Source organism: Argentina anserina, chromosome 6, assembly GCF_933775445.1.
Source record: "Argentina anserina chromosome 6, drPotAnse1.1, whole genome shotgun sequence".
In the NCBI taxonomy this organism is placed as follows: domain Eukaryota; kingdom Viridiplantae; phylum Streptophyta; class Magnoliopsida; order Rosales; family Rosaceae; genus Argentina; species Argentina anserina.
In genome coordinates this window covers 5,954,461-5,981,814 of record NC_065877.1, presented here as the reverse complement: position 1 = coordinate 5,981,814, position 27,354 = coordinate 5,954,461, and the positions used below count along the sequence as shown (strand labels likewise).

Below are 27,354 nucleotides of genomic sequence, written 5' to 3'. Positions count from 1 at the left end.
CAGAGGGAATGGGAATGAGAATGAGAATGAGAATGAGAATGCGAGTGAGAGAGATTTGTATAGGGCGGGTTTTAGAAATGCGCGTGATTGTACCTACCAAGTGGTAGTTCGGGTTTTGGGCTAGGCCTGTAATATTTATAAAGCTCTAATGGGCTGTTATCTCGGATCTCACCTACCCATTTTGTTTATGGGGATCCGTTTTTGCTTGAGAAACACGTATGATCTAATCTTCTAGATTTGCAACTCTCATTTACAATCGATCTCACCATCGCAAGACCGGATATGAATGGTTGAAGACCTCGTTGGGGACTTGAGGGGGTTCTGTGCAACGTGCGTATCATTGTGGATCGTATTTTCCACGAACGCACTAAGCACATTGGAGTTATATATATAGGCATAAATGCCGATTTACACCTCAAATTTGGCTGAAATTGTCAATTTGCACCTCGAACTTGCATTTGAGTCAATTTACCTCCTAAACTTGGTAAAAATTGCCGATTTGCACCTCATCCGTTAAATTTAATTGAATCTATCCAATTTTGCGTCACATGTCATGCACATGAGGGGTAATGTTGTCATTATATATTTATTCATATTGAATAATGAAATAAATTAATAACATTACTTAAGAGGAACACTTGCTACAATTTTTGTTTTTGCGAAACATGTTATTGATTTATATATTTATTATTTTATGTAATATGGTATGTTAAAAGATATTAGAAAAAATATAAATAAATAAATACATTGAAAATTAAAAATAAATGTGTGTTCCGAGAGAATTATTATTCTACCATTGTGTGTGTCTTAGCCTTATTAGGTTTCCTGTTAGAGATAGATTTACATCTCTGTAATAGATTAGGACTCTGAATCCTACGAAATTGTGGTTATGTAATGCCTATATATTGGCCTCATTATCAATCAATAAACGGTTACGTTATGTTGTATTATTCTCGTTTTGTTCATCCTCCAACAATGTGTACATATAAAAATATATTTATACACAACACACTATATTTGAATGAGTGGGTATATTGAATATATAATTCAAAGTATGGTTAAATAGGTAGAAAAAAAGATGTAAATAAATAATTTGATTAACAAAATAATCCTCATTTTAAAGAATATTTTTATTTGTTTTTAAGAAAAATATAAATAGAAAATGACGACATTACTCTCATGTGCATGACATGTGACGCAAAATTGGATAGAAACAGTTAAATTTAACGGATATGGTGCAAATCAGTAATTTTTACCAAGTTTAGGAGGTAAATTGACTCAAATACAAGTTCGGGGTGTAAATCGTCAATTTTTACCAAGTTTAGGAGGTAAATTGACTCAAATACAAGTTCGGGGTGTAAATCGTCAATTTTTACCAAGTTTAGGAGGTAAATTGACTCAAATGCAAATTCGGGGTGGAAATTGACAATTTCAGCCAAATTTAGGGTGCAAATCGGTATTTATGCCTATATATATACTGCCACTTCATGTTCATTCTAATAACGGCGAGCAAATTAGGAATAGCCAGGCTTAAGAAGTACTAGAAGCTACTGATTGTTTTGATCCCCAAGTCTTTTGGTTTTACTTCTTTCTTACACTTTCTGTTTACTAGGTTCATTGATTTGAGGAGTCAACATTTAGAGCTGTCCGTTTAGTCAAATCCGATCCATGTTTTATGACTGTTCACATTGAAGTAATTTCGCGTGGAGACTTAAACAGTGTTTAATTGATCGATCTGTTGGTCACAAGCATGTTGCTTCTCCTCCTATACATCTGTTGCACACTTGCACCCTATACATGTTCATTATGAATGAAATATACAAACACATTACCATTGAAAAGTTTCAACATTGATCATTCGGTTAATTCTTGTTGCTCGATCTGAAGAGCAATCTCATATTTTCATTATGTCACTATATATCGAACATAAAACATAATAGAATATCAGTTATGAAGTTAGGGAACTAAAGAGTACGTATTATGGATAATTAATTTGTGGATTTAAGGAGGATTGTCAGAAAGGTCGTTGAGCAAAAAAAAATATTTATGCATGATTAGTAGCTAAGTAGCACGGATACGGACACGGACACGAGTGTCCGTATTGGACACGAGTGTCCGTATTGGACACGATTCGATACGTAAACACGGTATATTGAAATTTTTTTAGACACGGACACGTGGTGGACACGTTAATTAAATATTATATTTAATATATATTTATTTTAAAAATAATTTATAAATTTGAAGTATTTAGATGTATATATATGTCAAAGTGTGCATTAAAATGATGAAAACATAACTTGTTGGAATGACTAAGGACTTGATAAATACCTTATATAACCAAAGTACCTTGGATAACTAAAGTTCGAATCCCACCACAAGCATTCTTATTTTTATCACGAGTTTCTCTCCTTATATATAACTAAGGAGTTGTTGGGTGCCTTGAATGACCATGGTTCAAATCATCTCACCATAAGCACTTTCATTTTTATCATGAGTTGGTGCGTGTCCGATGCGGATACTCGCGTGTACAGGCCGAGTCCGTGCTACTTAGATTAGTAGTGTTTTTCAAACTGTCTAACTCTTTTCTTCAAGCTGCATCGAATGGAGGTATTAGCATCGTGCAAATTCAATGAACTATTATTTTGTAATTTTCATTACTACGTGAAAACTTAGCATCCTTGGGTTGAGATTTATCAATTGATCGAAGAACAAATTGAAGGATGATATTTATTAATTTTGTATACTAGCAATTCAGATTTCATAAACACTTGATGAATACAGAATAGTGAGAATACTAGCAAACTTTGATTTGATTGCATGCAAACCCACAACATAATACACTTCCATTTATTCATTGCATTACAACAAGCATAGAGAATAGCGTGTCCGATACGGATACTCGCGTGTCCGGACCGAGTCCGTGCTACTTAGATTAGTAGTGTTTTTCAAACTATCTAACTCTTTTCTTCAAGCTGCATCGAATGTAGGTATTAGCAGCGTGCAAATTCAATGAACTATTGTTTTGTAATTTTCATTACTACATGAAAACTTACCATCCTTGGGTTGAGATTTATCAATTGATCGAAGAACAAACTGATGGATGATATTTATTAATTTTGTATACTAGCAATTCAGATTTCATAAACACTTGATGAATACAGAATAGTGAGAATACTAGCAAACTTTGATTTGATTGCATGCAAACCCACAACATAATACACTTCCACTTATTCATTGCATTACAACAAGCATAGAGAATAGCGATAGATAAAAAGCCAGATGAAAAAACAATCTGATATCCGAAATACATTAAACATGACATATGCTGTATGGGGTAGCCTGTCGTCATCAAGCTTCATGAATACCAAATTGTAAGGTATTTCGGCCAGTATCAAGTATGAAGTGATTCGCTTTCCGGCAGGCAATCAAGACAATAAAAAATTGATCGAAGAATTGCATGCAAATGTATGTTGGAGGATTCGATGATGCTGCAGCTGGTCACTCGGCCCTGAAGGCCAAAATCTGCATCAATAGAAATCAAATGCTTAATTTATGTTTCATCTTGACAACTAGTTAAGTTGCTAAAAAATATATATATATATATTTATATATAGTGTCAACATGCACTCACTTTCTTAAGCTCCAAATACTGACCCAGTTGATGTTTGAAGTCCCGGACTGATATTGTTTGGATCATCTACATCAGGAAGAAGTAGGTTTAGATAATGGATCAATTGTAAAGTAAACTTAATATTTTGGGTAGCAAAGAGTTGAAGTTGTAAGTACTTACTAGGTGTAGCGTTAGATACAAAAAAACAGGCTCCAATAATAATGTAGCACAGCAGAAGAATCAGTCCTTTCAGGTAGTGAGATGTACCATCCTATGATAAATCAAGAAAATTAAAGACTCATGAGATTGGCAATCTTAATGTCGCACATATGCACATTATATATGCAGTACTCAACAGATGTTAATCTTAGTACCTGCAATGTGAAGGCCGTGGCTAGGATTGATAAAGCAAGAGAGCCAGTCTCAAGGAGACTGAAATTGAGATCCATATTAATACCCATAATCCAAGCTACGATGATACAAAATGGAACCTGCACATTCATATATAGTAAATGGGTGTTCATAAACTAGTTTAACAGTAAACAAAAAGAAGAAATGATGCCAAATAAATTGGTATTGATGGTACAACAATCTGATTTCCTTACCACAAACATGGCAATTTGAGTTGCAGAGCCCAACGCGACTCCAAGGGTTATATCCTGCATTTGCGTCAAGAAAATAATATGAATTAACATGTATTTGAATATTTGATTATGACTTACATAAAAGACAGTTTTAGACCATATTGTAGATGCAAACTGAATAAGAGTTAGTTTACTCCCGATTAAATAACTTGGTTGACAGTATTATCAATAGAAATACACAATTATATATATGTAAGGAGATTGTTCATCAGTTACTAAACTCTACGTTTATAAAATCAAACAAATGGAGATCAATAATCTCAAAATAAAATGTGAGGCATAAATTTCCTACCAGCTTGTTCTTGAAAGCAAAAATCACAGCTCCTGCATGTTCTGCTGCATTGCCAACAATAGGCAGCAAGATTATGCTGATGAAGCTCACAGACAACCCCCAAGAATCAGATGCTTCCTGTTCATCGATCATCAAATCACTTGGTCATTGATATGACAATAATATCAATCAATGAATAAGCTATATATATAACTTCAAACAATCTTGTGAGGACTGAACTATTACCTCAATGGTTCCGACTACATACTCAGACAACAAAGCTATGACTCCAGTCATTCCAACCAACCACACAAAACCACTCCAGAATCCAATCACAGCCGCTTCTTCCTCAGCAACATCATCGTTGTCCGATTCCTAAAACCGTGGACAACAAATAATCAGTACTAATCTTTTATCAAAACACAAAATGACTCGACATTCATACACAATTGATATTGATCGACTTATCAACTAATTAATTAGCTAGTTCAATTACATCTTCAGATTCAAATAACTCGCGGTGAGTCCAGAGCTGGAAAACAATGTAGGCAGCGTAAGCAATCAGCATCACAACGCTGCTAGCTCTCGACAGATGGAGCGTGGGGACCGCCGTGGCCACTGATGCTTCTGCGGCGTAAGTGAAGAGCAGTGGCAGCAAGTGACACAGCAGCGCCAGCAGCAGCATTGAAGAGTTCACATCGGCTTGTCTCTGTGTAAAAACAAAACATCAGAATTCGCATCGATGATATAAACAGTACCCTACTCGTGATGAGGACATAGGGCCTCATGATCTACTTACCCTGTCATATTTTTGTTCCTTTTTCAAGTTATAAATGCCACCGCAGAAGAGAGACGTGCCGAGGACTAGGAGAAGGTTGGAGAGTATCGATCCCAGAAGGGAATACTTCACCACTGCGATTTTGCGCTGGTTTAGAGCAAAGACGGCTATAATCAGCTCGGTGGCGTTGCCACATGTCGCGTTGAGAAGCCCTCCAACTGTAAATTTATGAAGCAAATCAGTACTTATTAAATTAGAGTAGTCAAACGGGGCAGCCCGGCCAATTTTAAGCGGGTCAAAATTGTGCTCGTGTCACCCATTTATTTATCGTGTCGGAGTCGAACCGGCCCATTTTCTTAAATACTAAGCTCATCCCGGCCCACGATCCAAACTATGTCAGGCCGGACTCGGGCCTGTGCTGGGCCAAGAAGCGGCACGGCCCATTAGCATTATAAGACATAATTAAAATAAAATATAAATTATATGATTAGAATATTTATTTTATATAACTATCTAGAATAGTAAAATAAATAGTATATTACAATATATATCATAATCTTATTTCTAAAACGTTACGTATGTTAAAATAATGACTTTTTTACTACTTTAATAATATTTGTGAAATATTGTGGTTAAAATAATGAAATAATCAAAAAAATTAATTTAAATGGTCTAATATTCAAATCTCATAATGACAATGATTTAAAAATTCATATAAATAATATAAAATTATGTGTTTAACGGGCCGGCCGATAAATTTATCGTACTCGGGTCGTACCAGGCTCGGACAAAACCAGACCCATGAGTTAATATATCTCGACCCGGCTCATTACAATAACAAACTCGGACCGTGCCGGGCCGATTTTTAACAGACCGGGCCCGTGCTAGGTTCTGGCTTTCCGACCCATTTGCCACCTCTAGATTAAATCAATTAATCGTTTACCATACCTAATGTAATAATCCTTTTAAGGAAAAGAAAGAAAAATACCTGTTGGACCAGTGAAATAAGCAATTTGTCTGCAATTACGGAATTCGGAAAATGAAAAAATAATCAGAATTAATATTGCCGTCAATGTTAATGCATGCATGAATGCATGATTACTGGCGATTACAAAGTAGTCAACTAATGATATAAAAAATTGCACTTACTCGGTGAGAAAACTGACACGTTCTGCTAGTGGCATTAGTCCAATTAGGCTAAGCGCGAAAACCCAAGGCTGTATATTCATGCGGTAAATATATAATCAGATACTTAATCATAATCAAGGTCATAGTAAATGACTCCATCGGAAAAAAAAGATTAGGAACACTACAACAAAATGAGGCAAATGCCACATTTATTTATTATTGGAAGTGTAGCTAATAGAAGTGTGGTTGATAATGTCACTAGAAATTAAATGTAGCTAATAGAAGGAAAACCACATTTAATCTCTAGTGACATCATCGGCCACACCTCTATTGACTATAATTTTAATAGTAAATAAATGTGACATTTGACCCATTTTGTTGTAGCGGAAATGAATCAAAAATGTATGTAATTAATCAATTTTTATTTTTAATTTTGAAAATTATAATTATATAAGAGTGTTACTCTTAAATTACGGTTAAATTTACAATTAAATAACATAACATTCTTTCATCGGAATAATCAAATAGCACTCAGTTTTTCAGACCATATATTATCTGATGTGTATATATATATAACAACACATAATGTTTATCAGGTCACTGTTTCATTGCAACCCTAGCGATCAAGGATTAATTAGGGTTAGTACTCACTCTTCCAAAGCCAAAAGAGTCGGCCACAATGGCTGCCGGGATGGCAGGGAATAGAATTGAGAGTTTGGTACCCAAAATAACCTCCTGAAGATTGGCCAGGAATTGTCTAAGAAGTGAACACGGAATTTTGGAAACGAGGGTGCGATCGGACTTCTTCCTCAGTGAAGTGGAGGACCTGTTGTGAGCGGACTTCTTCCGGTGCTCTTTGGTTAGGACCTTTATGTTGCCATTTTCCAACAGCCATGGTTCTTGGTTCGAAGCCATCTTAATGCAACACCAGGTTAATTAGGACAAAGGAAAGGTTTACAGAACAGAAAGAATAGAAGAAGACAATCAGGGGTAGTAATACTAGGAGGTACGCAGCTATTTCTCTGAATCAGATGCAAATATGGGGTGAGGATTATACAGTTTAAATAGGCATATTGGTGCGAGAGTGGCAATTCAAGTGAGTTGCTTCCTCGAAGTTTCATTTTTCTTTTCTTTCTTTTTTTTCCTTTCGGGTCTTCGATCTCTTAATTGGTTCACTGTGCCACGTTAATATATAGCAAAAACCAGACTGAAAAAAAATCTCAGGATATTATCAACCAGGAATTATCAATATGGTAGGTAACAATAAAAGTAAACATTTAGATATTAATGGAGAAATCAGGTAAGATTTCTTAATAGGAAGAAAATATGGCTTAATCATGACAATGCAATATTTCAATGCGGGCACGCAGGAAGTTAACCAGGTTCCCTGGTTATGAAATTAATGTATATGTTTTCATTTGTGTTATTATTATTTTTTAACTCAGGTCAGTTGTGCACGCAATGCTGATGATCGACATATCCGAAATCCTTCATTGTGTAAACCACATATCCAAATTGATCCTCTTTATCTTCAAGTACGTACTAGTGTAGATTTGTAGTGAGATAAAATTTGGTGGATGTAAAAAGAATTGATGAAACTGTGACTTGAGCGCTAATCGTACTAGGGTTAAAAAAATATAAAAAAATAAAGAAGAAGATTGTACTAGGTTTCAACTTTCAAGTCGATCTTCATTATGTAGTGATGAATTACTTCCCTTACAAGGTGTACGTGTTCTAGCTGATGTAAGTCACAATATCTGTACGTACGTGCATGTTGTAACTATATAGTTATATATATTCATTCACTCGTGACTGTGGTGATGAATCGGTATTACTTCCTCCCGTAAACAAACAAATACACACATATCTATATATTGACGTCAAGCCAAGGATAGCCATTTCAGCAGTATATAATTAAACTTCACTCGCACAATCAGTTCCCGGAGGAATTCTGGCAAAGCCCGTAGAAGACAAATAAGGGAAAGAAAGACTATATAGTTTATTACCACATAATTTAAAATTTAGGGAAAAAACATTCAAACTAACAAAAAATTCCAGTTTGAGAGCTAAAAAATATATTGATGCATTGATGCATGTTATACAACTCATATCTGACGGTCGATATTATTTTATGAGTAGAGACTAAAAATAATATCAGTTGTCAACCGTCAGATATAAAATATATAACATGCATCAAATGTATAATAGATTAATCCCTAGTGATCACAAAATTGATAAGAAGCCAGGTATATATAAGAAGCAAATGAATCATGTCATCGACTGTCATCATTTATATCAAACAAACAAATGAATCAATTGATTAAGAAGCCAGGTATATCACTCGCCAGCAGCTATAGGAACCTTCGCAGCAACCCACTCATTCTAATCTTGAAAACCTGATATTTTTTAGGACGTGGTACAAACAATCGGGCGGTTATGCTTTGTTTTCATTGCTTAAATTACGGCATGCGCACAGCGCGCTCAGATAGCAATGACTCGCTCACATGGAGAGTATGAGCAAAAAAGCAATCCAGAAATTAAGCCGGTTCATGACTCGCTCATATAATATAGTTTATATGCACTGTTATTTATGTGTTTTCTTATAACACAGATTTTTGTGTATTTTTTTTTTTGCAAACTGATTTTGTAGTTATTATTAGTTTAGAGATTGTGTATGGACCCACATATACTCATTTCACACGGTTAACTGTGTGAGTTGGTATTTCACACAGATTTATGACAATCAGTGTGAGTAAAATCAGTATGAGAGTTAATTTTTGCTAGTAGTGTCATTCTACGTTTTACGATTGATACCGATCTCTAATCATAACTTAAGAATACCGAGATTTTAGGTGGTCCTGTACGAAACTACGAAATATTCGAGATGCAAAAGTTCCAAAGTAGGGAAGGTAGAAAGAAACTTCGTGCGGTAATAGGTGTAGTACCGAAGGACAAATTTACATTCCCTGTGCCTACTATATATATTCTGAGATTTAGGTCGTCAGTTGTGCCAAACTCCCACTTAGTTTTTTTTTTTATCAAACTCCCACTTAGTTGCATGCATATATTTCCGTCTATCCAGCTTCGAAAGGGTTTTAGTTTTACTATACTACTCAAGGTTGGTTGAAGTAGTTCTTCTTCAGAGTTGCTTATATGGTTTATAATTGTAATCAATTTGTTCATGTTACATCTTAATTATTAGCAGCCTGCATTATATATATGTTCATTATTTATGTTCAAAATCAACCCTACTCTTTCAGGCATGCATCGTACGTCTTCATTTATACATATCGATCTGACATATCTTCTATGGTTGCAAGTTGCTTTCAAAATCTAGCTAGCTTATACGACCTCACTATAGATCTAGCTAGCTAGGCAAGCCACCGTTGACGTACTTGAAGCAGTAAAAATAGATTAGCCAGAATGAGCTGCGCACTGAGGTTTTAAGGTGCCATTTCGACATCATGCTAATCTTTGTCTCTCAACTCATAGATTTATTGTCGATCTTGTATAACAGATCGATGCAGTCTCCATCGATAGGTAGGTACGTATAAGTTGCATCAAGTACGTCGGCCATCTCATGAACCATATCAATCGGTAATTCTTCATCACGAACCATATAAACTTCCAATGCGCTGGTTTTGTTTTTGTTTGCGAAGTTTTACGGCCTTTGTTAGAAATTGGCCGGTGAAGGAATTAAAGAGATCCAGGAACTTTGTTCCTATCCTCTTCAATACTATCTATAATGGATCGATCGTATGACTCCAACTATATATGCTCTATATAATAGAGCTGTGGCTCCTCCAGATGTTTCATCGTATTATTGTAGATAGCTCCAGTAGGATATACATATATTTTCGCGCGTACGTACTGCAATATAGAGACCACACACACATATATATTGATACGTGTACCCAGTTAGAGCAAGTCAGTTATAAATGCCCCCACATGCGAACATCTGTCTCACTAACTCTAGCTAGAGTTAAGACTGATCAGCTTCCACGAAGCTTCATCAACCGGCGTATTAGCTCCAACAACGTGCATGTTACGGCCGGAAATGGACACTGCTCGTTTGTATGATTTGGTAATTAATCATTGAAAGGAACTGCAGTTGTGGGCAGACAAATAATTGAGCTGCCATGAAACTTCGGCGAAGTTTCTCTCTGACGTATCCTGAGCTACTTGGCAAAATCATTGATTTCATAAAAATAGACGTAGATTTTGAAATGTGTCGTTTTGATTTGCATGTTGCATAGTTTGATCACTTTGATGTTGATCTTCGATCTCTTCTGTGTTTGTAGCTATATATAGTACACTCTTCCGTATGGTATTCCACAAAGCATCAGCTTCTTAATTAAGACGCCTTTACAATCGACCAACTTTTACTGTAGTAATTAAATACATCATCTTCATTGTCAAGAAATATCAGTGTAAAAACGGACGATCGATTCGGAAATATATAGTTCGGAAAAGTATCCGAACTATATAATCATATATGCATGGCTAGAAGGTGTCTAACTTGATTATATTTGTCAGAGTGAAACAGATGCACGGTTTAGCTAATCTCATTAGCTTACTGGTCATGAACGATTGAGGCCTCGCTCCTTATATGCAAGTGTTTTGAAAGAATGTATGTTTCTCTAGATATGAAATCGATCAAAAAAAATATACTTGGAGCTCTTACATATTAACAGTATTAGTTCTGGTAGAATTAATGAATCAGTAACTTCGGCTTGGCCGTTTCTGCATTGCACGGGTTCAACTGTTCAACTAGAAAGTTGGTAACATATGCATTATATATGTACAACAAGATCAACTATACTTCAAGTTAATTAGGGCTTCCATACAAAAAAAAAACAAACTTATAATGGAGTTTGGATCGGATCTGCATATAGCATCTACGTACGATATTTAGGTAGAAACTTGTGTCAAAGAAGACACCACGACGGCTTGTGGCGTCAAAGAGTGGGTTAATCAAGAGTACGGAAGTTTTATACGGAAGATTTGGACACGAGCTAGCTAGTTGATTCACATCATTATCATATTATCATATACATTGATGACGCGACGACGTCCAAATGAAGGCTTATTTTGTCATGAGCTAATTACCACGTTTGGATAGGGAAACTTATTCAAGGTAGTCCATTTGCACCAATAAATATTATGCAATCTCAGCCATTTATTTAATCTAACACCAAAATATTTATTTAATCTCAGACAATAAATATTTTGTCTTTTTATGACACTAACACCAAAATTGACGTCGTTAAAAAAAGACTAAAACAAGAAAATCTAGTCAAATTGTAAAAAAAAACATTAAATTAGACACTACAATAAAATGGGGCAAATGCCACATTTATTTACTATTAGAAGTGTGGTTGATGATGTCACTAGAGATTAAATGTGGCAAATAGAAGAAAAGTCACATTTAATCTCTAGTGACATCATAAGCCACACTTCTATTGGCTACACTTCAAATAGTAAATAAATGTGGCATTTGCCCCATTTTATTGTAGTGAGATCTGGGAGCATTTCATGAACAATCGAAGACTTCGTTGGGTTGGTTTGAGAGATCGATAAGATGCCCCTGTGATTACTGACGAGCTTTGTAAAAGAGTTCTCGACTACAACGCAAGAAAAATGAGAAAGAAGCCCGGGAAAAGCCAAGATCGATAGCCATCCACGTCGAAAAATGAGGAAGAGCAGAAAAAAGCAAAACGAGAATCAACTAAATTATAACCAAAATGAACTCGTAAATCACAAAGTGGAGGAGAATTTTAGTATGGGTCACCATAAAAACCCATGAATTCTTGTGCTTAATAATTATCAGAGAGCCAGAAGGGGTTTCAGAGCCATCAAAAGATTTCTGCAAATTTGAAAGTAGTTTGGGATTCCTGCAAGTTTTGATGAATTTTTATTTTTGGGTTTGCTATTGATGTTACGGCTTGATGGAGGTGCTGCGATTGTGTTGTAAAGCTTTGGTTAATTAAGATATGAGGAGACGTTGATTCTTCAATACTTATTGATGGAAAATCATAATAAAAATCTCTCACACTTCTTTCAGGTTTTTGTGTCCCCACTGTCTCTCAAATTAAGATAGTCTTTTACTGCTTTTTTTTTGTATGCAGTTGGTTGACTAACTAAATTATGTTAGTGCAAATTAGTGGGTTCAAGTGAACCTTGTATTCTGAATAAGCTCCTTTAGTCAAGCTCTCGTTATATGGAGACTTAATTAGCTCATCAATTTTGAAAACGAATTAGCTTACAAATGAATGAATGATGGCAAAAAAAAAAACTCGATCATCAATTTTGGATCTCCATTTTTGGTGGAGAAGAGATAACACTGTGTTGATTGGTGATATTTTTTTCGGAGGTCGACATATAAAAATTTCTCTATAAGGACTTGCCGACTAAGATATAAGAGTGAGAAATTTTAGAGGGCAGAATTAGGTTTTGAGAGCCGTGCCACTTAGCTAGGGTTTGATTTTTGTGCATGCAGTTCACATCACATGTAATCATGCAGAAATGCTCTGAGAAAATCAGAAATTGTTAATTACCGCGCAAAGCTTTTTTGATGCGGACAAATCCAATGTATGGGCGGCCAAAGATGTCCTCTGCACAGACCAAAGGGGCAGCCGTGAACGAGCATCCACGCATCAACATCAGTACTCGAAATTTAAAATAATGATTCAGAATTGGTTTGAGCTACGTACTGGAGATCGGACAAGGAACATTATCTAGATTATGATATGTTATAATAAAGGAGTGTAAATTCACTATTAGAAATTAAATAAGGGGATATTCACTAAGGGGATATTTAATTTAAAAATAAATAAACAAGCGTCCCTATATTTTTGCATTTGAGGACATATGTTAGATTGTGTCTTTCAATATATATTTGACACAAATCATGTGTCTCTATATATGCAAAAAACACACTTTTGTGTCTCTAAACACTTTAGTTATATTAGGGCTGTTAATCGGTTCCGGTTCCTGAAAGAACCGTTGGGACCGAACCGTTTAACAGCAGTTCAGTTCGATTCCTAGAAAAAAAATGAAGTTATACAGTAGAACCGAACCGTTTTTAAAATAGTTTGGTTCGGTTCGGTTCTAAAATCTAAAATGTATAGGAACCGTTTAGAACCGTTTGCAAAAGGGAGAAATTGCTTTAAACTAAAGTACTAGTTATACTCCATTTGGTGGATGACAGAAACTATGCCCTGGTTTGGAATTATCTTGTCTCGAATTATCAATCTTCCCACATTTCTTGTCACCAGATATAAGTATGATATGCTCAAACTAACATCAGTCTTGAATTTAAGACAATTTTTTTGGAACCGTTTTGGAACTGGAACCGTCATGGAACCGTTAGAAACCGAACCAAACGGTTCATATTCTGAAAAAAAACAAGAACCGAACCATTTAAATAACACGATTCGGTTTACGGTTCCACCTATTTTTAGCTGTTTTTGGAACCGTTTACAGCCCTAAATTATATCCACTCTCATATTTAGATATTTATATATGTTCCTAAACTACATAAAATATATATTTAAGTGGTAGGATATCATTGCTTTTCCGAGACAAATAGTAGAATACTAGAATACTCTCTTCAGGCTCCATATTGAGAGGCAAATCTCTCTCCTCCGTTTGCCTCTGACCCTCTGAGACCTCCCACTTCAATGGCGACCATCCTTCTTTGTCTCCGACCTCCGGCCCTCAACGACGACGTCGTTGCTATTCCCTTGCACTACTACAAATATATAGATCAATGACATCTAAAGCATGACGTTTTATGAAAAACATTTTTGAAGGTATCATTTCATGGTGTTTTCCAAATAACATTGTGTGTGCGTTTGAAATAACATTGAATTTGTTATGTTATATTTAAATGATATGCAGTTGAAATTGATAGGTTGCAGGTGGAGATGGTATGTTGTACCGGCTCCTCAGTGTAGTGTCTGATTTGCCTCCAATTGCCATGATGCCATCGAGAACTAGAAATTATCTTAAATTCTCGTTTGAATGGGTAATACTTTGTCTGCTAACCTTGTTTGATTAGACATATGTTAATTCGTTGGTGGTCATTGCTATGGTTTTGTTAATCTCACTCGCATTGATCTTGTGATCAGAGGGCTATGTAATTATGAAGTATTAATTGGATTCTGACATGGGGAACCTTACTGCATATACATATTAGGTTTCTATTGTAGTTTTGGCATTGTAGGAAAATATGTCCTGCTTCTAAAGTGTAAACTATCAAGTGGAAAGTCATGCATGTAATCTACTTGGTAATTGCTAACCGCATTATAGTTTCATTTCGTAGCGATTAATTTAGTTTGTAACATTCACATAAAGTATATTTAGATAGTACATAAGTGCTTAATTTATTATCAGTGAATTACTCATCATGAAGAATTCAACATAATTTATTTCTTTAACCCATGAGTAGACATATTTTTATCTCTTATGTCATACATGTGCCTTTGTAACACTAGCTCAGTGGTTATTTTCAAATCCCTTGAAGTAAGTCCATTTTAGTTATGTCAATTAACATATTAGTATTTCATTATCTTTTGATTGTTAAGATCGAGTTGTTGCTTGAAACTGATCCCAAGTAATTACAGGGTCGGCATGCGTTATGGTCATCCTGATGTGTTTGACAGAGTTTTCCACACAATCGGGTCGTATTAGCAAGACTTCTTGTGAATACATCAGTAAAGATACTTGGAAGGTTTGGCTCTTAATTGAAAATGTGCTATTTTTTATTTATTTAGCTTCCTTTTGTAATGTCTTTGGGAGTTTGGGCTGCTCATGGAATCCTGGAACATTTTTTTTCTTTTTTCTTTTCTTTGAGACCGGCTCTAATACATGCATGTAAATTAAGCCCAGGGTAATCGATAGGCATACCCAAATTTAGCCTTAAAAATTGGGCTGTGGGCCAGCTCGGCCCAAATTGGATTTTACTATGCCCGTTTTGAAATTGTAGGGTATGGGCAATACTTTTCAAGCCTTGGGCTGACCCAAAGCCCTGCCAATATGGTATATTATAGGGCTGACCCGTATCCCGACCTATTCTCGACACATGTTAGTAATAAATGGTTTTTCTCCTTTAGATTTAAAATATTAAATATTAAGAATTAATTGTCTGTTGGTTCAATTGACAAATGTGTTATTCTTATAAGAAGAGGTTCATGAGTTCAACTTTTATCTCTATCAAATTTCGTTCAAATCAACACTCAAATATTTTATTATTTAAAAATCACGGACCAAATGTAGATCGGGCCATGGGCGGACTTTTTAAGCTCAAACTTTATCCGCCCAAAGAGTGGGCTCGAGCTTCACATATTGTGATAGGGCTGGCTATGCCCTTCCCATTTTACACCTAGGGCCAAAAATGCCATGGGTCGGGTAGTATATGGGTCTTCATATTTTAGGATCGGGCCAGCCTAGCCCAGCCCATTTTACAGGCCTACTCTAGTATGTTGATACTTCTGGGAGAGTGCTTGAGATTGGAAGAAATGTTGAAATCATAGGTGTCAATAGAATTATTGATCTTGCTTTCGAAGGATTTGACTGAATTTTGGTTAGAATTATTAGGCAGGCTTTAATTCAACTTTACGCCAAGGAAATGTGACTTACCATGAGTATATTCAGGTAAATTATTGACATGTTTATTCTCTTAGGAAATTCCTTTAAACTTTTCTAACCAGTAGTTTTTATATTCAGTATATCTTCCTCTCACTTAATGGACTTTTGTATGGAATGAAGAGTTGAGTTGATCTATTGTTCATGAGAGAATGTAATAAGGGTTTTGAGATATGTTTTTATTTTCGAACAAGAGGTTTTGGGTTATGTTGATGTATTGTTGAATATTTGAGTTCAATTTAAAATGTTCTTTCTTCAATAATTACTACATTTTTGTTGTAATTATTGTTGTGGTAAGTAATTAAATATCAATGTGCCTAGATATGCAATTATTCCACATTAGGAGGGGGAAACCAAAAGAAAAAGATTGTCAATAGGCACAAATAGCTCAAGTGTCCTTTTTTTTTCTTTTAAAGGGAATGAATGTTACTTCATTGGACATAGCCCTTTCACGATCACAAAAATCAAATACAAGAAATGACAGACCATCTCTCATACACGTTAACAACTAAGAAAACAAATAAAGACGTAAAAATGCGCTTATTATACAAATAAGTCTGAAAAGTCCGAAACGAAAAACGGAAAACTAATATAAAGCAAAAGCATAGTAACTCTCTCACCTCTAATCTAACGACAAAAGATACTAATATATCGAGCAAAGAGGATCAATTTACATACTCTCAATGTTAGTAAATCGAAAGAAAAAAACGAAAGGGAGGATCATACTGGTGCAAGCATGAAAATTACTCGCTCTTTGCCTCCGCATGGAGGCCATTAGCATCCCCAGGTTCAACAACCCAGCCCCATACCTGAGCTTTCTTGAGGCCAGGCCTAGTCCCAGACACAGAAGCCCAACCCTAAATAATGAAGCGTAGTCTCTTTCGCCACCTCTTACCGATGACGTGTGCCATCCATGCCACCGGAGCCCAAGACCCATTTCGGTAAGACAAACCGCTCACCGCCAACCTATCCATGAGCATCGCTGGTAAGGGTGGGCGTTTCGGACCAAAAGCCTGAAACCTAAATCGGTCGGACCGAAAAAGACCGAACGAGCCGGTCTCAAAGATGAATAAAACCCGAACTGATCCACAGAAAAATGGGTTGATCTAGGTTTTTGATTTTCATTGGTTCGAAAGCCCGAACAAACCCGAATTTTTTATAATGTGCCACATGTCACGCTCCTATTGGTCCACATGCAAGACTTCCTCACCACGCATTGCCGTCGTCCGGCCACCAATGGCCACGAGACCACCACCATTCTCTTCCTCTCCTTCTCCTCTCCAAAACTCATGTCATGCATGTGTGATTCGAGCCTAACTTCCACAAATTCGATTTACGAATAAATAGGTGTTGCTGAGATTCCTAGCGCCACCGTCAAGCTTCGGTGAGCTTCCAACCTTCATCTTGGTAAGCATGACCTTCTTTATTCATTCCAAGTTTGATTTGGCTGGAAATCTCTTAGAACTAGTTCTGATTTGAGTTTCCCTTTCTATGTGACAACACCGCTGCACCACCATCGTTGTCTTCTCTGTCCCCGAAGAGAATCAAGGTTGCACGACCTATCCTACAACCATGGTGATTTGGCGAGCTCAATGGGGACCTATTAGGCGGCAGACGACTTGGAGGCCATTCGTTATGGCAGTAGCTCCGATCAGAGAATGATTAAGTTTTCCCCGGCTAATTTCGGCCCGATAGAGCCCGAACCCGTACCGATCAGACATGTTCGGCTTTGGGCCGGTTTCAACATCACTAGAGCCCGATCCGAACCGAGAAGTTCGGGTTTTGGGCCGGTTTCCGTTAATTTTGGGACCAAACCGACCCATGCCCACCCCTAATCGCTGGCTGCATCCAAAGACCTATATGGCCAAAGCTTGTGGAACCTCTCGGTGCTATCGCTTGTGAAAAACGAAGTCTCTTAGAGCCCGAGCCGCCGAAGACCTGCCCTTGTTTGGTCGGGGGAGCAAAGAGCCCGCTGTCACTGTTGCGAAACCTATGTTTCACCTTGCAGAGACCTTCTGACTACCTCGGAGCATCTCTTTCTTTTTTTTTAAGGAAAATATATATTCTCTAGCTCAAATATCCCTATAAGTGTAGTGTAGTTGTACAACTATATGAGAGTACAAATACATTTGTAGTTTGAGAAATCATGGGCCTCATTGTGTTTATTTGGGGACATATAATTTATATGTGCCATAAAACAATATGAACACTAGCAAAAGAGACATTTGTGTTATGTGTCTCTATAGCTCAAAGGGGACACATATATGTCCCTATAGGGCTAGGTATCAAAAGGGACACTTAACAAATGTCCCCTTAAGCCATATATTTTGTAGTGATTGGACGGCAACGACTGGGATCAGTATGAATCTACGTTCAAGAAGGAGAAAAACTGCACTACTGCCGGCTATAGCAAAATGATAGCTAGGGGAGCAGATAGAGATTGGGCATCAATGTGCATGATATTCAACAAAGTGACAATTAAACCGGCCGACATGGTTATTTGCAAAATGCATGATCGGAGAGGAAAGGCTATGTTCATCGATCACTATATATGGTTCATCTGGTAATTGCACCTTCAAATTAATATTTATGTCAGCGGCAAATGATCAATGTGTTTTGACATGTTATCTACATAATTATTTGTCATCGGACCCTTTTAGAATCATGAAACGAGTTTTGAATCATCAAACCAGATCGGCATTGGGTTAGATCGAATCTGCAGGAAGCAGGCGTGATAAATATATCAATTGATAGGGCAAAGTACAGAGATAGAGATATGGTTGAACAAGTTACTGAGCTGGTGACAGCGATGTCCGGTCAAGTTTGGTCGCGGAGTGCCACTAGAGATAGATGAGAGGAGAGGGCCGCCGAGTACTAAGTGAGGGCTTAGGGCGTTCCTAGTGCGGACGGCGCCTAGATGCATGGCTAGGTGATTTTATAGGCGCCTTGTAGGCGGATTTGGAACTCTCATCTAAAAGTATTACACGAAGTTAGAAATTAAAGAGAGATCTAAAGACAAAGACGCCTAAAAATTCCACTCTTTTGGCTTTGCTAGGGTTTCTTAGCCGTCAAACTCGTTCGAACTAGTTGGTGGAATGGCAACAGTGCCACTTCGATCATCAGAGGAGGCGGTGGTGACTTTCAAAGTTTCAATGACGGAGCCGATCTTCTTGATTCTGGTTATAACTTCGTGTGCAGTTGTTTGAATTTTGGGTTGACTGGGAATAATAAGCTAGGTCGCCAGGTCCGGGTTTTTGTTGGAGGGTCACATGGCCCTAAGCGACCTCCCCTTGACTCTAAAACAGTTAGATCAATAAGGTTTGCGATTGTTAGAACATTAGACTGATGATATATTGGATTCTAATTTCTCCGTGATCAAAGATGATTCAATCTTTGTACATGAACTACAGTCATATTACTGTCAATGGTGAACACCAGTTTTTACATTTGGGAGCTGTGACCATGAAAGATCCATATCTGATATCTCACCTGCACAGCTGCACTCATAGCTCTGACTTGAAGCACTATACTGTCATCCATGGTTTCAGACTTTCAGTCTCAAGTGCGTGTTCATACTTTTTGTTTCGTCATCTGTGGAACAGAAATTATAATTTTGACATGATGATGTTAATCATCTGATTACCGGAAAGGGTGTCAGCGGTTTCTGTGTTTGTTAATAATGCAATACTTACCCATAGGTGTTTCGAATATAAAGAAGCAGATGCCAATAGCAATGTAGCAGAGAATAAGAACTAAGCCTTTCACGTAATGGGAAGTTCCATCCTGTAAAACAAAAGGAATTTGATGTAATAGGCTCCAGTATATACGAAGTTATGAATGCATGTAACCACATTAATGTGAAAGTTACCTGTAAAGCAATGGATGTGGTGATCACTGCTAGAGTAAGAGACACCGTCTCGATTAGATTGAAGTTGATATCCATGTTGATGCCCATTATCCAAGCAACAATAACGCACGATGGCACCTAATCAGTGAAAATTAACAAAGTGATTTATGTTACTCATAATGTTAGCTTAGCAAGTTGGCAAGTTTTTTGTTCTCTGTGTATCAAGAAAAAATAGTAAAGTTTCAAGAACTCATGGATTTAAGCTTTGATTAAAAAAATTTCGCACCACGAACATGGCGATCTGAGTTGCAGATCCCAAAGAGACTCCTAAGGATATATCCTGCAATTAAACAAAAGGAAATCATTTAGAGTTCATGATACAAGGCAAAGAATTGGACGTTCCAGCTTTCATTTAGTGTTACTCACCAACTTGTTTTTAAGAGCAAATATGATTGAACCTGCATGCTCTGCTGCATTTCCAAGAATTGGAACTAGAATGAGGCTGAGGAAGCTCACAGACAAACCCCAGGATTTTGATGCATCCTTATACAATTAGCATTTTCAGAATATTGAATAGTTCATTGTCATTAAGAACACATTATATAAAACAGTAGAAATACCTCAATTGTGCCAACCACAAACTCAGACAACCAAGCTGTGGTGATTGTAACAACAAATAGCCAAAAAAATCCACTCCAGAAACCTACTAAAGCTACATCATTGTCATCGTCGTTTGATTCCTGATCATCAATAGCATATTTGATCAGTTCCATGTAAACGAAAATTCTAATGATGGTTCTGTGAGAATATAGCTCAAATGTCCTCAATTGTTGGGGGTGATTCACAATGTTACCCTGGCCTTGTAGTCGAAAATTTCCTAACACCTTATCTTGGTGAGTGCCTTTACCAGCTTTAATCCCCCACCTTAATTCTGCCAAACTTGACAGGTTGATCCATTTTGATGGAATTAGGTATTGGGACTAAGATTGGCAAGGGCACTCACCCCATTTGTGTCATGGGAATTCCTTTACCATATAGGTACCATTGTGTATCATCCACACAAGGGGTATATGATCCATTTTCTTAGCTTTGTTTTTATTCCTTATGTTGCTTGCGGTATAAGTTACGTCCTGTACCAATGGGTGAAATCAACAAAGTACATCAACAATGCATACTGAAGATGAGGGAATCCGAAAATTACTTCGTTTGATTCGAAAAAAGTGCGGTGAGTCCATAACTGGAAGAACAGGTACGTAACATATGACAGTAGCATAATGATACTAAGGGCCCTTGATAGATCAAGTGCTTGGCGTCCTGTTATGGTAGAGTCACCGGCATATTGAAACAACATAGGCAGCATATGACAGAATGCACCTAGCATTAGAAGGAGCGAGTTCACATGTGCCTGCCTCTGTGAATAAAAGAGAATTCAAATGCAAAAAATTATATGATATTTTTCTTTGAAAACAAAATTACATGAATTTAACTAGTTGGGAATTGCAGATTGTAATGAGATCTTACTCTTTCAAATTTTTGCTCACTTCTTAGGTTGACAAGGCCACCACAGAAAAGCGACGTCCCGAGAACTAAAAGAAGATTAGAAAGAACTGATCCCAGGAGAGAGTACTTGAGCAACCGCAATTTGTTTTGACTTAGAGCTGAAATTGCGATAATCAGCTCAGTGGCATTTCCAAATGTTGCATTTAGAAGCCCTCCCACTGCAACAATACAAAAACAAAATCGAATCGAGCTAGTGTAGTTTTTACTAAATTCAACCAAACAAATCTACAAGAGGGGGAATGGGATGTTAAGCACCTGTTGGACCAGTGTAGTATGCTACTTGTCTGTAATGTGAAATATAAAATGCATCATAGTTGACAAGAACTGTGTAAATCAGCAATTAGAGATTAACTTTAAGGTTGATAAAAATTTGTAGTATAACTTACTCTGTGAGAAAGCTGATTCGCTCAGCAAGGAAGGTTAGTGCAAGCAAGCTCATAGTAAAAACCCAGGCCTGTTAAGAAGAAAATAAAAAATAATTGGAAGGAAAACGACTTTAGCAATATTTGACGAATATAGATTGAAGTGCTTTCGGAATTAAAGATATAATTATCTCAGGAAGCACCTCACATAGCCATAAGTACTCCCAAATGCTTTTAGAAGAAACGATTGGTTTCATCATCTTGTATATTCCTCTTAACAATAAAAGCGCGTTCAACAAAATTTCTATTGAAGAAATGAACTTGCTAGAGTCCTACTATAGATTCTATGCACCCTCAATTCTTGCATATAGTAATATATACTGTATGTCATTAGCTCCATATAAATCAAGCTAAGCCATATAGAAATTAATTACTTGTACTCTAAGATACAAATTTAACGAACACTACTGACCTTTGCAAAGCCACAGTAGACAGCAACAAAGGATAGAGGAATGGTAGGAAGGAGTATCGCAAGCTTGGTCCCCAGAAGAACAACCTGAAGGTTACTGAGTACCCTCTTAAACTTCCCAGTTTGAGCACTAATATGTAGTAATATGGGATCTGACTTGTTTTGCAGCAAAGACGATGACAATGGTCTTGTAGTCATGCCATGATGAACCTCCTCGGTACTACTTTCGCCCTTCAGGTTGCCATGTTCCAAGAGATGTTCTCTGTTCGAATCCATGTTATAATTTGGCACCACAAACGAAACTGGATCAGAGCACCTGAAAAGAAAGAAACAGTTTTCTGTCTTGGTATAGGTTCAAGAGTTGGATTGGTTGAGGATCTAATTTTAGTCTCTTTCATAAAAGTTAGTGACTGTGAGTATTCATTAGAGGGCACCTAAAGGTTCCCATGTGCATGACATTGGCACTGACATATCTGCCTAAACATTTAGCTGAAATGACTGTGGTTTGGTGAATGAACAATTGACAATTCCATCATAATCTGGACTATGACATACTCTAGTGTACGGTAAAATAATTTGAAAAAAAAAAATACATACATACATACATAGGATGAAATGGTCATATGGGAATTTCAAATATGCAGACGGTAATCTCTGTAATATTCGATTGTTTATTTTGTACGTCATCTTTCAATTAATACCATCCGTATCAAAGATTAGCCAAATTAAAAATCTTGTGAACTTATAGAACAATTAGTTGCAGATAATTGATGTGACTAAACCATTACTGATTTGGCTGATTTATTTAAATGACAACATTTGCAGAAAGACCTAAATATGAACAGTTTCAGAATTCTTCTGTGCATCTTGTGGTGCATTCTATACCAATTTTGACTAACACTGATATCTCCCCTGTTATTAAATTGCAATCAGCAATGTCTTTCAAACTTTCATTGGGTTTGATTAGAAATGCCAACAAACTTTCCTATTGAACTGCAATTTATCTAAAACTGATGAGAGATCCAATAAAAGCATATGACAAGAACAAGACACCAACTACAATCCCGGGACTGAATATGTTGTCTTCTTTTCTGGTACATTGTGTTCAACTACGAATCAGATGCGAAAAATGATGAAGTTTGTTGAAAAAGTATAAAATATCAGCACCGTAAAGAAAATTTATAAAGAAATAAATTGGTGATCAACTAACCTTCTCCTGAAATTGTTTCAGCTTTGCTCCAAAATGCAAATTTCTGATGTGATTCAGCATGCAGTTATCTGAGAAAAATGGTTATGGCCTTCTTCCCTGCAGAGAAGAATAATTGCTCTTGGGGTCATTAACCATTAAAATTACTTCCACCATGATATCTCTAGTTTTGGCTCCAATCCTGTATATGTTTCTATCATTTTAATGTGGAGGACTTGATGGGATAAAATTTCTAGGTGCTTCTGCTATAATATCGTTTTGATATGGAATATTATCCATGTGTTACATGGACGTTATAGTCAAACCATTCAGAAACTCTCTCTCCCCGAAATTTGTTATAAATTACAATCTTACACATGCTAGATACAATTGTGCTCAACAAATACAAAAGCGTTTTCATACTAGTTCTCTCAGTTCATATTCCTAATTGCAACATGTGAATTGCATGTCACTTAAAACATCTACCACCAAAGGAGGAAAACTGGTGGGAATGCCAATTGAAGATAGTTAGTTCTATGTATAGCTTTTTAAGAGTTCACTACATGGTTGCCATTGGTAGTAGTATCTTATGGTTTGATGCAATACACCCGAGATCCCAGATGCTTTACTTCTAGACCAGCATCCTCGCAACCCGTGAAGAACAATGATTCATCCTCCTTTCCAATTCTTCGTCTCCAACTCATCAGAAATGAAGGCCGGGGTAAAACGATAGATTGTCCTGTGAGCCAGAAGAGATTAGAATAAGCGTAGCTTTAGGCACCTACTATGCAAGTCACTAAAACTTTTCACCATACCAGTTGGCCCATCCTCGGCTCGAGGCTGTAATTCATTCTTCTTTGGTTTGTAAGATTTCAGGAGAAACAAAAGAGTTTTTATCAAATTTGGATACTGTTTCACGTCTGCAAGCAACCAAGAAAAGTGAACAGGATTGCATATTGTTCCTGAGAAAGAAAAAAAACTAAATCATGGTGGAAAGAAACTTACATAATAAGATATCACTCGCAATAATCAGGTCCCAGTCTGGATCATTACAGGTGAAGCTCTCACCCCAGGTATCTGGAAAAAAAAAAGTAAATCCATTGTCCAATCAATTAGAGTGCCAATACAATCTTGTTCTTGCGCACATCAAATCACAGTCGAACCCAGCACAACAATGAAGGGCAAGAATGAACAGATGTTTGAATGGCATGAAAAAAATAAATAAAGATCCACATTCACAGAGTATGGGGACATTATTTGGAAGATCTGATGAACAAAAAACAGTACCAGTATCAGAATGTCCTGGGAGATCTTAGCAGATTATATATATGAATCCCTTTTGATGTGAAAATTTTGTCCAACAGTTTAGGAACAATGAAAGTTCAAAATGAAAAGAGAACATACAATAGCATTCAATTTAGGCAATCAGACACAAAATTTAGCTTCTGTAGTGGTTAGGGCTTAAATGCCAGAACTCACGCTTTATATGAGGGAGAGCAGGGGCAATTCCATTTTCCCTGCAGTTGTAAGCTATATTCTCTTCAATTTCTTGATCATTATAGTCGGATGTAGTGATGTCAAGATTACACAATCTTCGTAGGAAAATGGCCAGTGTGCCAGTTCCGCTGCCAATAAGTAAATTAACTTTAGTAGAATTAACTAAACAAGCAAGCAAACTCAAAAGTTATTTGAAGTAGTTTCAATAGTCATATAGTACAATATTGAAGAACACTGGGGGGGGGAAAAAGAAAAACCTACGAGTTAAGATTCAATTCGTCACCGGGACTTCAACATATCATGTTTTAACACAGTTAAAGCTGCACTTTCCCCGTTTAATTAGAAAAGAAGCAGACAAACAGAAAACAGCAATATTACACTCTGTTACTAGGGTTCATGAGAAGAGACATTGCATACATCTTTGCAAAGTATTCTGAGAAATCAGTCTAACCGCCAACAGGTAAGCTAAACTTCTAGATATTGCGTAGGAATGTTTCATGTTACCAACAACATAGACCTTCCTTTGAAAAGAAAAAAAAGGAATATGTTATATAGTTATTAGTTAACAAAAAAGAAGATCCACATAATGAAATTACTACTCAGGAGCCCCGACAACAAAGCAAGAGAGAAGCAAAAGTAGTAATCAAGTATTCTTGTCCATGCCAGGCCAGGGGTGGAAAGATTCCACTGACAAATGGATGTGAAAGCATTGAAAAATACCTGCCCAGTTCAATACAACGCCGTCCCTCAATCAATGGCCTGTTTTGAACTAGCCATTCTGCGAATGCAAATGTCCCAGGCCAGAGTAAATTGGCATTCAACTGATGAAACGCAAACTCTCGAACAATCAACTCCTGCAACAAACAAAGGTTCAAACTTATGTTTGATTCAAAACTCCAGAGTCCAAAAAATAACAAACCAAGCAAAATAGAAATCAAATACAGAATTTTACGTGCCACATCCTTCTAAGGAAGACACAGGAAGAACAAAAGAAACAGCTACACGAAAGGTCAAAACAACTCTTGTAGAAGTGGTGCTACTACTCTTTTAAGTAAATGCACCACTCAGTATCCAATTGCATAGAGTTGAACACACACACGCCTAGCTATACATCTGATGTCTCCATTAAAACCAAGATAAGTACGATGTCGAAGTTTGTTTCTAAACAATAATCGAACATATAAGCTCTCAACAAGTTTGGAAATTTCATGAAACAGCTTCTCCTAAACAGCTCAAATGTACGTGGTTTCTCCTAAACAGCTCATTTGCTTAAACTAAAAACTCACATTCAAGCACAAAACTTGTAACAGGGAACGATCAACTGGGAGACTATGAAGACCGATAGAACTTAACAATTTAAGTCAACAGTAAGATAGGTTGTTCGACAATATTAGGTTTCTGGGTATCGACCAATATATACTTACCATTCCAGGGAAGTCATGCTTCCTCTCTACGAAGCTTTGCTGGGTCTCTGTGGTTTCCTCACCTGCAGATAACAAAACCCAGTGAGTAAAACTTTCAGCAGATTTTGGTAGTTGGGTTAGAGAGAGTATATAATGCATACCACTGGAAGAGTCATCGTCGTTGGCAAAAAGTGAAGATGGGGAAAAGAGAGCTATGTCCATGGTCTGTCTTGTTCTGCTCAAAAATCAAACCTAGAAGGAATGCAACTTTTTAGTTAACAATGAACACTGCTCGGTTCGGGGAAGACGGGCCGACGGGGTATATGTTAAGCCCATGTTAACAATGGACCGGCCCATATTTCTTTTTTTTCTTTTCAATATTCTCTTCTATAGAGTACAAGGTCTTCAGTGAATTATCATTCTAAAAAAAAAAACATTATGGTAGAGCCATATAACATTAATACAAAATAATTGTTGATTCCACAAATGAATGAATAGATATTGATGGTTAAGATTGCAACATGTACCGTACTTGAATTTTTGTTTGGCTAGGCGGAGAAAATTGTTTTGATGTTCTCGTCTCAAAGAAGTGATCAAGATCTAGGAAGAGGATACCAGAATTTAGAGAGCAAATTAGGCCTGTTTTCATGTCCAACCCATCATTCTCTTCTAAATTACCCAAAAGAAGGCACCCAAAGTGTTAACCAATTAGATACAAATACAGTAAAAATATTGATCACTAACATTGTCACATAGACTATGTATATAATAATTTTTCCTGCCAACATTCCATTTTTTAGTCATAAGATAGAAAGAAAAACTGTGGAGAATCTAAAAAGTGAAACAGTTTTTCTGGATCGATCAGTTCACTTATATCTCACATCAGAGAAGACGTAGAACGTGTACAATGTTGTTCTAGTCGTAAAGCGTGAAAGAATTAAACACACA

The 27,354-nt window shown here is 36.8% G+C and overlaps 3 protein-coding genes across 4 annotated transcripts; all 3 read right to left on the bottom strand.

The window, feature by feature from the left end:
* Positions 1-3,118: 3,118 nt before the first annotated feature.
* Positions 3,119-7,453, bottom strand: LOC126797077 (vacuolar cation/proton exchanger 3-like). Of its 2 annotated transcripts, none has more exons than XM_050523760.1 (12): positions 7,086-7,453; positions 6,456-6,523; positions 6,295-6,323; positions 5,328-5,524; positions 5,025-5,237; positions 4,775-4,903; positions 4,550-4,666; positions 4,219-4,272; positions 3,988-4,104; positions 3,794-3,884; positions 3,658-3,700; positions 3,119-3,525 (listed from the first exon to the last, which is right to left on the bottom strand). In XM_050523760.1, the coding sequence occupies exons 1-12, from the start codon at positions 7,347-7,349 to the stop codon at positions 3,429-3,431; spliced, it is 1,419 nt and encodes a 472-aa protein (XP_050379717.1). In that variant the 5' UTR covers positions 7,350-7,453; the 3' UTR covers positions 3,119-3,428. The 2 variants fall into 2 exon arrangements, with proteins under 2 accessions (XP_050379717.1, XP_050379718.1); XM_050523761.1 differs by having other exon boundaries at positions 3,120-3,525; positions 3,635-3,700.
* A 12,091-nt stretch (positions 7,454-19,544) lies between these two features.
* LOC126797794 (vacuolar cation/proton exchanger 3-like) lies at positions 19,545-23,596 on the bottom strand. The gene is made up of 12 exons (XM_050524514.1): positions 23,531-23,596; positions 22,324-22,636; positions 21,876-21,943; positions 21,745-21,773; positions 21,451-21,647; positions 21,131-21,340; positions 20,550-20,669; positions 20,356-20,472; positions 20,216-20,269; positions 19,951-20,067; positions 19,775-19,865; positions 19,545-19,673 (listed from the first exon to the last, which is right to left on the bottom strand). Exons 2-12 carry the CDS (start codon positions 22,594-22,596, stop codon positions 19,627-19,629), a joined length of 1,323 nt encoding a protein of 440 aa, XP_050380471.1. The 5' UTR covers positions 22,597-22,636; positions 23,531-23,596; the 3' UTR covers positions 19,545-19,626.
* Positions 23,597-23,820: 224 nt separating this feature from the next.
* On the bottom strand, positions 23,821-26,662 carry LOC126799459 (protein N-terminal and lysine N-methyltransferase EFM7). Its single transcript, XM_050526664.1, has 7 exons — positions 26,568-26,662; positions 26,428-26,489; positions 25,724-25,857; positions 24,986-25,131; positions 24,512-24,583; positions 24,322-24,426; positions 23,821-24,245 (listed from the first exon to the last, which is right to left on the bottom strand). Exons 1-7 carry the CDS (start codon positions 26,626-26,628, stop codon positions 24,094-24,096), a joined length of 732 nt encoding a protein of 243 aa, XP_050382621.1. The 5' UTR covers positions 26,629-26,662; the 3' UTR covers positions 23,821-24,093.
* Positions 26,663-27,354: the final 692 nt, after the last annotated feature.

Bases quoted from the DNA above. Each gene is read 5' to 3' on its own strand.
- LOC126797077 (XM_050523760.1), bottom strand. From the start codon at position 7,349: ATGGCTTCGAACCAAGAACCATGGCTGTTGGAAAATGGCAACATAAAG. The intron at 4,105-4,218 runs GTAAGGAAATCA...ATGAATGTGCAG, and splicing joins CTCAAATTGCCATGTTTGTG to GTTCCATTTTGTATCATCGT. The intron at 3,526-3,657 runs GTCAGTATTTGG...CTATTGATGCAG, and splicing joins GGACTTCAAACATCAACTGG to ATTTTGGCCTTCAGGGCCGA.
- LOC126799459 (XM_050526664.1), bottom strand. From the start codon at position 26,628: ATGGACATAGCTCTCTTTTCCCCATCTTCACTTTTTGCCAACGACGAT. The intron at 25,858-26,427 runs GTAAGTATATAT...TGTTTGTTGCAG, and splicing joins AGCATGACTTCCCTGGAATG to GAGTTGATTGTTCGAGAGTT. The intron at 24,584-24,985 runs GTGAGTTCTGGC...TTTTTTTTCCAG, and splicing joins TGCTCTCCCTCATATAAAGC to ATACCTGGGGTGAGAGCTTC.
- LOC126797794 (XM_050524514.1), bottom strand. From the start codon at position 22,596: ATGGATTCGAACAGAGAACATCTCTTGGAACATGGCAACCTGAAGGGC. The intron at 21,648-21,744 runs GTGCTTAACATC...GTATTGTTGCAG, and splicing joins ATACTACACTGGTCCAACAG to TGGGAGGGCTTCTAAATGCA. The intron at 20,270-20,355 runs GTGAGTAACACT...GTTTAATTGCAG, and splicing joins TTGCTCTTAAAAACAAGTTG to GATATATCCTTAGGAGTCTC.